At 40.1% G+C, this 11099-nt stretch overlaps 1 protein-coding gene across 3 annotated transcripts; it reads right to left on the bottom strand.

Annotated features, from left to right (window-relative positions):
• Positions 1 to 1393: 1393 nt before the first annotated feature.
• lhx6b (LIM homeobox 6b) lies at positions 1394 to 10444 on the bottom strand. Of its 3 annotated transcripts, XM_076731069.1 has the most exons (9): positions 10126 to 10444; positions 9340 to 9470; positions 8558 to 8689; positions 7932 to 8053; positions 5525 to 5745; positions 4615 to 4715; positions 4421 to 4516; positions 2998 to 3166; positions 1394 to 2149 (listed from the first exon to the last, which is right to left on the bottom strand). In XM_076731069.1, the coding sequence occupies exons 2-9, from the start codon at positions 9340 to 9342 to the stop codon at positions 2067 to 2069; spliced, it is 927 nt and encodes a 308-aa protein (XP_076587184.1). In that variant the 5' UTR covers positions 9343 to 9470; positions 10126 to 10444; the 3' UTR covers positions 1394 to 2066. The 3 variants fall into 3 exon arrangements, with proteins under 3 accessions (XP_076587184.1, XP_076587185.1, XP_076587186.1); XM_076731070.1 differs by lacking the exon at positions 10126 to 10444 and having other exon boundaries at positions 1397 to 2149; positions 9340 to 9477; XM_076731071.1 differs by lacking the exon at positions 10126 to 10444 and having other exon boundaries at positions 1947 to 2149; positions 5525 to 5742; positions 9340 to 9477.
• Positions 10445 to 11099: the final 655 nt, after the last annotated feature.

The raw sequence follows: 11099 nt of genomic DNA, 5'->3' as shown, positions 1-11099 counted from the left end.
GCCAAAGCTCAGTCATCCCATGACAATAGCCACAATCACAGTGAGTCTGTCTCAATCAGCTTCAGCAGCGGTCGGTGAGAGAGCTGAGTTAACTAGCTCTGCGAGTTATCTATCCAGCTGCAATGATGCAGACTGGAGCCACACCTAGCTGAAGCTGTGCCCAATCACAACTAGCATTGGTCCATTACATGATACTTAATACTGCGTCAAAGTACAGTTATCAGAGGGAATGCAAATGCATCGTGAGGTAAGGCAACAAAATTTCAGAAAAAAAAAATCATAATAACACAGTGACCTTTTGGGGCCTCCATAATTTTCTGACATTTTACAGAACTAATCTTTATTTGATTAATTGGGAGATAATCAGCCAATAAATCAACAATGAAAGTAATCACCAATTTCAGCATTAGTTTCAAATAGAGCCACAGTTGCCACAAATGAGATGGAATGTGTTAGTTTGTGGTCTTTAAATATGCTGGTTTGTAGATTGGACAGAATCAGACTGTTTCCAATCTTTTTCCTAAGCCAAGCTAACGGCTACAAGCTGCAACCTTCAGTTTAATGGAAATCTGTGGGAGCGGTTTTCATATCTTATCTGTTGAGCAGAATGTTATCAGTGTATGTTTTGTGTTTATGTAAAACAAATAAATACTGGATGATACATCATCATCATCAGATTTGTTTAAACTCCCAAATATCACTATCTCCACTAGCCTGAGAAATCCTGTATCCTGGTTGCTCTCAGGATTGTGAAATGAGACATGTGCAGCGTGGATGGGCGTGGCACTCTTTTAATTTACTACAGTGGTGAACACCCCTCAACATTGATCCAGTTTGGAAAATCCAGATGTAATGATATCCTTTGACTCAAAGTATCCAATTCATTCTTCCCATCGCAGCCCCTTGAGTGCTGCCAATCAATATAACGACTGTAGAAAATCTGTGTTAAAAGGCCTCAGAAAAGCCAACAAACTGCCCGATCAATGGCCACGCTTTGAGTGAAAAGGTCGTTTCAAATAATCGTGTGCACAGCAGGATTGGTCGCATGTGCTGTTGGGTGTCAATTGGAAATGATGTGCAGGTTTGTCACAGGATATTGCTCTCAATAACAGGTTACTGCAGGTACTTGGCCTCTGACAGGTGACCCTTTCAATTTTTGGAGCTCTTAGTGTAAAAATAGTGTCCTGATATAATGTGCTTCCAGCGGAGATGCATTCACGTTTCACTGTAATGATCTTTAAAATGTGTGTTTGTCCTGACATTATAGAGGCACACACACACACACACACACACACACACACACACACACACACACACACACAAAAGCACTCTCCTTGCTCTCTCTCCTTGATTAAATCAACCTGCTCCTTAATTATTCAAACACTAACATTTTCATAACAGCTCTGATACATTTTTATTAAACTGTAGCAGTATTTACAACGTACAATCACTGAATTATTCAATTTCAAGACACATTTAAAAGTGCTTTTTAAAAGTGAAGTTTTTGTTCTGAATAAATTAGAGTTTCCATTTTCTGACAACAACACAACAACAAACAACAGTAAAGCTGCAAATGTGCTCATCACCAATACAGACAAAAATGCAGAGGTTTTACTGTAATGCTGCTACAACACACCTTTTTTCCTTCTTTTCCGAGAGCTCATATTGCAGCAATATAATTAAAATACCTTGTATGAGTGGGTAAACAAAAGGAGAAATCCTGACCTGATGCAATGTTTCGTGTCCCATCAAAAATGAGGAAGAATGAAACAAAAGTGGTCGTCTTCTCTGCATCATAAAAAAACAAGACAAAATCAAAAAAACTCCCATGTTGGCATGGAGGTGGGACATTTCTCCAATCGCCACAGTCTGCTGTCTTTAAAAGACAAAGTTGAGCGCAGAACTCTCTCAGCGAAGAATCTGACTTGATTGAAAACAGATCGCCGAGGTCCCTGCTGCCCGCGGGGGATTAGACTCCCAAACAGAGCAGATTACTGACAGTATGTCCCGATGGATTTGCCTCACAACATCAGAGTGGTGACACTGCAAAAAGTAGATGCAGGAAGTCAGCGGCTGATGGGAAGCTGTGGTAAAGAGATGCTTGGGTGGGTCAAGTGGCCCGGGGCAGCGAGGACGGAGAAGGGATGAGCTGTAAAAAAAGAGGAGAAAAATCATGAGTTTGTGGAGGAATGTGAGGATGTTACTACTTTTGCTCAAGACTGTATAAGGAAAGAGATTCAGAATTATTTCCACATTTGATAATATTTCTGTTTTCTGTAATGAAGCTACAATACAATGTTTCAAACTTGAGCTTTTTGTCTTTCATATCATTCAAAATCACAAATTTAACATTTGTCTCAAAGGGCTTTACAATCTGTACAACAAACCAATACCCACTGTGCTTAGACCCTCGATTCAGACGAGGAAACACAGGAAAGCAAAAGGAAGAAACCTCAGGAAGGGCAACAGAGGAGGGGTCCATCTTCCAAAATCCTCTGCACTGCACCGCTTATTTTAATTTTATTGTATAGTTTGCCTGACAGCTGTACTTTTTTATGCACAGGCCACGTACACACCAGAACAATATACACTTTAAATTTATAATGTGATTTATAAGTTTTTCTTCTTTAATTTTGATCCGTTTCCTTATCTAACCTTTATTCATACTATTATTCTAATTATCATCATTGGCTAATTATATCAATTATCAGTGCAGCATTTGAGTAAATGTAATTAGTTACATTCCACTACTGCATCCAGTCTGATGTCACAGATAAAACCTTTTCATCTTGATTAAATTCTCAAGCACCTTGAGAAGCTGATTAGTTAAAATATCGGGAAATAGATTATTAAATGTACTGTAACGGAAACATTTATAGCAAAATGTGTTTTTCTGCTTTTTAAAACATAATTTTATGTGTGTCAGTCGTCTTTGGTTCAGAAAATAACTCAAACATCCCAAACAAAGTGGCGCTAAGAATAAGGCCTGACACTCACTGTCCAGGTATCCGTGCAGGGCCAGCAGATGTGGTCGGTCCGGGCTGCTGAACGGTGAATAGTGGATATCGTCTGGCAGCGATGGAGGCATCCTGGACAGCGGAGCGCTCTGAGAGAAGCTGCTCTGAGGCTGCTTTTTGTGTCGTGCACGGCAGTTCTGAAACCAAACCTGGGAAATATTACAGATGATGTGAACATGCGGCAGGCAGAGGAAATATACTCCACAACAAACACTGTGGAAATCAGGCTCAAGGTTTGACTGTTGTGCTTCTCACCAGACCCCATTTGTTTATTTGTTGATTTGTCTCTGCCAGACAAATCATTCCAGTGTGGTGTGGGAGGATTTTGCCCATCAGCTTAACCCTTCCAGCCCCAGGCCACACGCGTCAAATATGGACGTACACATGTGAGGTTATTCCTTTTGCAGAATGACCACGACTGCTGATTGATTTGAAGCAGCAGTCAGTATTTATAATGGATGATATAAACACGTAGAATTTAGTTTGGTCTAAAAATATATTACAAAATGCATTTTATTAGATTTGTGCTCAAATGTTGCTTGGATCACTACGACAACATGCAACAGCACTTACAACCAAGTGTGACAGTTCATTGACTTCATAAGGACCAGGGCTATTGATGTATTGATGTATTATTGATTGACAAATAGACCACTCTGTTTGTGTGCAAGATTCACTTAAACAGTGGGCGGGACGTGCGTAAGACCTGCCATTGAAACCTGTCTTGTCTTGTGAAGTACGACACTGTTAGTTGTCCTCCTAAAAGAATTTAATTGATCAGAGTTTCATGAGAGTTTAAATGTTTAAAATGGTCGAAATCAGTAGCGTCCAGACGGGGGGTCTGATCTGGGGGGCCACAAGTTGATTAAAGGGGAAGAAACATATATCTTTATATTTGCTGTTTTCTTCCTGGTCTCTAAAAATCCTTTAAATTCATCAATGGCAATAGGAAAACCACCTCAATTTTCAGGGTTTACCAGCAAGAACATTGGGACCGACTCTTATATATGAGAGATTATTTTATCCCACCATGAGGAAATCAGAGGGAAAATCTCTGGATGAAGAGATTATTTATCTGCGTTTTCCAGGAAAAAAAGAATTTTTATAAGAATGGTGCCAAAGCTGTTTTAAGTCTTCAGACATTTTAAAACAAACAGCGTCTACAGTATTTTGTAACTAATCACAGGTTACAAGTCTACGACCTGTAATAAGCTCAACCAAAGAGTGATTTTCCCCTCTTCAATTTGTTTCATTTCAACAAATAAATCTTACAATAATATCTTTCTCAGCCCATTGACTCTCTCACAACCCCTTAAAAGGTTTTCAACCCCCAGGTGGGAACCAGCGGTGTCATAAATGTAAAATGTCATCATAGTCTCGTCATACGTTTTATCGTTTCCTACCTGTATGACTCGTCTGCTCAGTCCCGTCACTTCTGCCAGTTTCTGTAGCGTCTGAGCGTCAGGGTTGTTGTCCTGAGCGAACTGAGACTGCATCACCTGCGAGGACACGCAGCCTTCAGTCAAGCTTATACAGACAGAAACAACAGGTAACACTGTGCCTGAACACACACGCACACGTCAGAGGCAGGATGTACCTGCAGCTGCTCAGCAGTGAACGATGTCCGTGCCCTCTTGGCTGGTTTTGGTTGGCAGTCCTGATCAGAGGGCAGCGCTCCTTCCAGAGTCAGTCCTGTGCCTTTAAGAAAACACAATCACAACAGGTCTTGCTCACGTTTCACTCATTTTATTGTGAAATTACACAAAATAACATAGTTATGAGTTTACTGGCCAATTTTGTTACAGCTCAAGTCTGTGTCATGAAATTGAGCATTTGTCCAAACAGCCCTTTTTACGTAATTAAAATGTTTTCTTGCCAACAACCGCACAGTCCCAAGTATTTATACTGTTATGGCCTATGTTTTCCTCAGCGTCAGCACAGCACAGAGCAGAGTCTTCCACTAGAGTATCAGTGTGAACAGTATAGGAAATGACGAGGATAATATGGACTTTAGGGTCCATGTGGAACGTAATGGCCTTCAGCTTTCAGCTGAATTATTCCTTTAGGTATTTTGTTTCTGTCTTTCTGCCTATTGCTCATTATCTTCAAACTGTGACTATTTTTGTTAGAAGCCCTCAAAACGTCCCTCTTTTCAGTTAACCTAACCTTACAGATGTTGAAGCGGGTCCACCATTTAATCTCACACATTGGGTGGACAACCACAGCTCATATGCTCCTTTTCCTTCTTTGTATTGTGTATTTTGTATTTTCTCAGTAAGAGTGTTACGTGACTGCAATAAAGAGCTCATCCAGAATATATCTGTGATTTTGTCATCTAGTGTGGAAAAAAAGATACTTCAGAGGAAACTTAAAGGGAACATCGGAAACTTTAGAACTCAAGTGATGAAGAGTCACCAGAATATGTTGTTCCCATTGTTACTGAGGCCCTAACTCATACATAGTATTACTGAGACCATCTGAGATACATCTTTGATAATGTCTGTTACCATTTTCTGCAGCCCTGCGGAGGTTGTCCAGCATGATGTCATAGTGGCTGCGGCAGAGGACCCTGCCCTCCACCAGGCCAAACTCCTCCCCGGTGGACAGCTGCCTCTTACAGGAGAAACAGGCGAAACAGGCCAGGTGGTACACGCTGCCCCGAGCCCGCCGCACCCAGTCACTTGCGTACACCTGCCGGCCACACTGGGCGCACTTAGTGCCGAACCTACTGTGAGGAAGAAGAAGAAAAGAGTGGGTGAAGGTTGGCTGCAGGTTACAGAGATCAGTTAAAAGCTGGGATGTCCTGATTGTGTGCAGAATCTTTTAATATTTGGTATCTGCCAAGCAAATTCTATTTGTTTATTTAGTCTCCTTACAGCTACACAGCTCCCTGAGGCTACAGTAACATTTCATTTGAATAAAGCAAAACTGATAAAGCAGTTAGAGTCAAAACAGCCGAAAATATAAGCTACACCTTTCTTTGGTCTCCCATAATATCTTATAAAGTTCAAGGGTTATGGGCTCCCTGTCTGTGCCAGCCTACATCTTAGTTACAGGATTTCCTTTAAGGCCTTATCTTGTATTTTTTAAACCTAATTACACATTGTAACCTGTAAGTAAATAGTATGTTGAATCACAGTCTCAGAAAAATATGCAATAGTTCCACCAGTCTGTGTCCTGGGAGGTAAGACTCAGGGCAAAAAAATGCACAATTTCCAGTCACTTCACTGCTTGTGAATATTTACCAAGCCCTGCACTGAGACTAAAGGCAATCGTGAACATATTTATCAGCTCAGCCTTTGTGTCACATCTAGTGTGGCAGTCAAAGAATAAGAAAACACAGTTTAAATAGAGTAAATCAAAATAAAATTGTAAAAATGGAGGCGACAAAACTGGGATTTTGAAAAAGTGAAGAAGAGATGTTCTTCTCATCCACCAGTTAAAAGATGCCCTACCTGGACCCGAGGTTTCTGTGTGTCAGTTAGGTTGTGATAAGCAGACTGAAGTCAGCTTTCATTAGGAATGGGAAACCATGTGAGCGCAATGTAAACTAGAATAATGAGGTCCTAAAACAGATTTTGATGCAAAGTCCCTCAATGAAACAGGGCCACAAAATTGGGTAATAATGCAGTTAATATTGCACATTAGTGGGTCAAATTTTTAAACAAATCTGCGATCAGTCAAATGACCCAAACCCACTGAAATGCATGAGGAGGTTTAGGGCAGTAGCTGACTTTGCCTGGTTGACACTTCAGTTCATTGAGCTGATCTGACTGTCAGGCAGCAAATGCAAACAGATTTTCACAGTCTGAGAATTAGTTTCAAAAACATGGTTTTGCTTTAATATACTGTATTCTGCTGAAAAGATCCTTTAGAGAAAAGGCCCATTATGGCCCATTATGCAGAACATATTTTTCACTGAGGAAATGATGATTCCCTGAAGTGGGAGGACAAATCATGTCATACTTGAGTCCAGAGTTTATCTTGGAGAGCAAAGATCAGTTAGCTGTAAAAACACCCCGAAATATAAACCAAATTCTGTCATCAGTCCACCGTTAAATCCATTTCTCCATTTCTCAGTTTTATCAGGAATGAAGTAGAGAGGCATTGAAATATCATCTTGCATGTCTAGAAACGATTATGGTTTCCAAAAATACTTACATACCTAATGTAATCATATTTACATGCACATTTGGATGCTCTTCAAATATTGTAAAAGCATTAGTTCATAAGGTTTCATTTACAAGAATTCAAAGGGTTCAGTAGCTTTTTTTTTTTTTTTTTTTTAAATGAAAACATTATCAGTATCAGTCGGTTGCATTGGGATTGTGGAGGAACATTATTTACATAAACTCTCATGTTCTTCATTTGTCTGTTTTTTCAAGGCTATTTTTCCGTTAATTTCTTTGTTTTTCAAATGCTATTCAGCAAATGCAGTTTAAGCCATTTGCTTTAAATGAATTGGCCTCAGAAGCAGAGAGACAAACCACAGAGTTTGCGTGTGCAGGCAACTCAATTTATCTTACAGAATAAACGCCGGCATGGTGAAACAGCGCGACCGAGAAAAAAAAAAAAACGAAATAAAATTACATTTTAAAGAAACAAACATTTCAAAATAAATATTTGAACAAAGCCGAATCACTGAATTCATTCATTTTATTTCGTTAATTGTTAAATTTGAAGTGAACCCCATTCAAAAGACGTTGACTTATTATTAACTTAGGTTATTAATTATACTGCTTTTAATGAAGGCCTACCACAAGAATGAACATTTATTTTAAAATGATGACAGGAAGTGAATCTATAACTTTAGCTGTGGTACTGATTGAAACCGATTATATTCCACATTTATTGACACTTTGATTTTAATGGAATGAACTTCACTAACGATCTAAAAACAAAACCTGATCTTACCTGAAATAATCCAGTTTGCAGTAGATTTCTTTGTTCTTCACGTAGCAGCTGTTGTGTTGGCGCAGAGACGCTCTGCACACTGAACACTCCAAACATCCCAAATGCCAGTTCAGGTTGTTGACCTGTGGAGATCACAGAAAACATACGATCACACTGACAGGTCTCTGTGTGTGTGTGTGCGTGTGTGTGTGTGTGTGTGTGTGTGTGTGTGTGTGTGTGTGTGTGTGTGACCGACAATCAGTGCATCTCTCATCAAGATGCTGAACAACGTGACATATTTCAGTGAAAGCGATTTAAACCTCCCGTGAAGGATTAACTAAATAATTCATTTTCTAATTATTTTTTTCAAAATAAAAGAAAGACACAGAAGACTGAGGAGAAAAGGCCACGTGATAAAAAAAAGGGTTGAACAGCAATGCGTGCGTGAAATTGTCACCATATTCACCTATTTGCGCTTATTTTGTTGAGATCAATCTCGGGTGAACAGAAACAAAAATCAAAAATAAAAGAATATCCGCAAACCACCCAAGAACGGAGTTGGAATTGGAAGATTCGTGGATATGTTTAATTCTTCCTGAGTGAAAACATTTATCCCTTTTCTTCCGCACCTCCTTCTCATTTCTCACCTTGAGCAGGTACCGGTCGTGGATCTCCATGCCGCAGCTGGCGCACTGGTTCTTGGCCGCCGGAGGAGAGCAGAGACAGGCACCCTCCGACGGACTGGACTCACCGGACTCCTTCTTCACCTCCGACTTAGACTGCGTGAGAGAAAAAAAAAAAAAAACGGTTTCATATCAAACGGAAGTTTCGACTTCTCTTGTAGTTTGTTTCATGTTTTAAAGTCAGAGTTACTGAAAGAAAATAGTCCGTCCAGTGTTCCAGATCTAATCAGTGAGATGGTGGAAACATGAAGACCCAGTCCTGTAGAAAGACACTAATATCTAACAGAAAATAATTGGATTTCCAGGAAAGCTTTATTTTCTCCACTTTAAGGCCCACTAGGATACAGATTTACACATTTACTCTGAATTTATGTGAACAGACATCCAGGCATGTGCTGTGATGATTCAACATGTTTAGTTTCATTTTAATTTTATAACGCAAAGATGTATCTCAGGCTAAAAATGCTGCATTGTATGATCTCTAAGCATCTAATCAAAAGTGGATTAATTGAGATTTGGTGTCTTTTCTCTCCACCGCATCCATGGTTATAAATGCATGCCGCTTATAGGTACAGTTCAGTCTCCTCCTGACTAAAGCTGAGCCAAATCCACAGTCCTTCGAAGGTTATCTGTAATGCAAAAAGTTCAGGAGGAGAGCAAGAGGGATCAACCAAACCTTACACAGACTGTAAGACAAAGAAATCAAAAGGTTGCAAACCAGACTCGTCCAGATGTTTGTGACTCACCATTTTCGGGTCTTGAACGCTGCCTATTTGGAGAGAAGATGGAGCTTGCTCTTCGCATTACGCATCTCTGCCCCAGCCCACACTATATCCGGTCCAAAACAACGAATAACAGTTTCTCCTGCATTTAAACCCTGGCAACAAAAGAAATTTTGATGCAATTAGAAGGAAAAAAGACCTATATACGATCGATCATTCTTCTCGTGCGCAATGGGAGGCTGTATTCCCATGCAATCAAACGCAGTGAAAAGACACGATGGCACTATATCTGCAATTAGTGGTGGATTGAAATGCTTCGCTTGATAAGTGGCAGCCCGAGTGTCAATTTCATCTGGCAATCAAAAAAAAAAAAAAAAAAAAAAAAAAAAAAAAAAAAGTAACCGAGCCACCAAGTTACAAGAGAAAAAAGGCGGCGCATCCTAATTTCAATAGCTGTATAATCGAAAATCGAAAAATCTCTAAAGTGAAGAGGCTCAATTGGAGATCGGTCTATTCATAACAGACAATGTGCAGAGACTGCAGCTGATCTTGAAGCATAAAGGAGCTTGATTGTCTCGTTCTCATGATGGACCCATTTAAGTACTTGACGCTCCCCTGGGTGATTACAGCTGCATTCATAAACTGCCAAAAAATCTGCGTTTGGGTGGCAATCCGGAGTCCGCGCTCCCCTTCAGTTTGTCGAAATTAACAGGAATGCAAGATTATGTTAATTACCAGCTACGGTATAAATATTGGAGGCAGTAACAAGAGACGGCCTATGGAAATAAAAATAAAACATATACTTCATACATGGAAAACCTCTCAAAAGCGGCGAAAACATCGTCCAGTAAAAGTTTCCCCAGAACATCACAGGCAAAATATCCAAATAATTCCTGGAGCTGCTTCTTTAAACAGGCGTGTCTCCTTCTTTGTCTTTAGCGCAAAAAAAAATAATAATAATCCAGCTTCATGCACTTTGTAGGACGGTGGGAATCAAACCAGTGGCACCAGTGGCACCGACCAGACAGACTCCCAGTGTTGCTGGTCCCGCTGCAGTTTCCTCCCTCCGCCTCGACTCCAGGTCTACACCCAGCTCAGTCAGACAGGATGTGATGCTGCCCATTGGACCAGCCAGCCCGCGCTCACTCTCCTTTTCTGCAGGCTCACACGAATATTTATGTCATGAATTCATTCGAAAAAAGACAATCAGTAAAAATCTGTCCGGAAACACCCACCAGGTAATTCTGATCATGTCTCTGTTTGATAATGATGGCCGCACATCAGAGGCCAGCCTTAGTTTTACTGAAATCACTGGATCACTGATTGCAGATTGATGGACGGTAAGAGGTGGTACAGATGCTAATGATTCCAGCTGTACAGTGCTAATTAACCATCATATAGAATTTCTTTTTAAATGATTTATTATTCTTAATAACATTTAATACAGGGGTGGGGAACGTCCGGCCTCTGGGCCGTATGCGGTCCGCGGGACCCTCTGATTCGGCCCGTGAGGCATTTCATACATACAAAAAAAAAAAAAAAAGCAATGGAAATGCATAAACTCTCCAGACAACAATGCATTTCTGTGTGCGATGAAAGGAACCATTTGTCTTTTTTTTCTCAGTGAGTTTTTTTTTCATGTCCTGAGGTATTTTTTTATGGCGAATGTCAATAAAACACTGAATCTTGATGGGATTTTTAGCTTTTGGAGGATGAAACAAAAGATGGCTTTTCATATGCAATAACTTGAAATTAGTTAATAATGTGTTTGTACTGCACATACA

This window comes from Chaetodon auriga, chromosome 5, assembly GCF_051107435.1.
Source record: "Chaetodon auriga isolate fChaAug3 chromosome 5, fChaAug3.hap1, whole genome shotgun sequence".
Taxonomy (NCBI): domain Eukaryota; kingdom Metazoa; phylum Chordata; class Actinopteri; order Chaetodontiformes; family Chaetodontidae; genus Chaetodon; species Chaetodon auriga.
The sequence above is the reverse complement of the archived record's forward strand: the minus strand, read 5'-3'. Positions and strand labels throughout refer to the sequence as shown.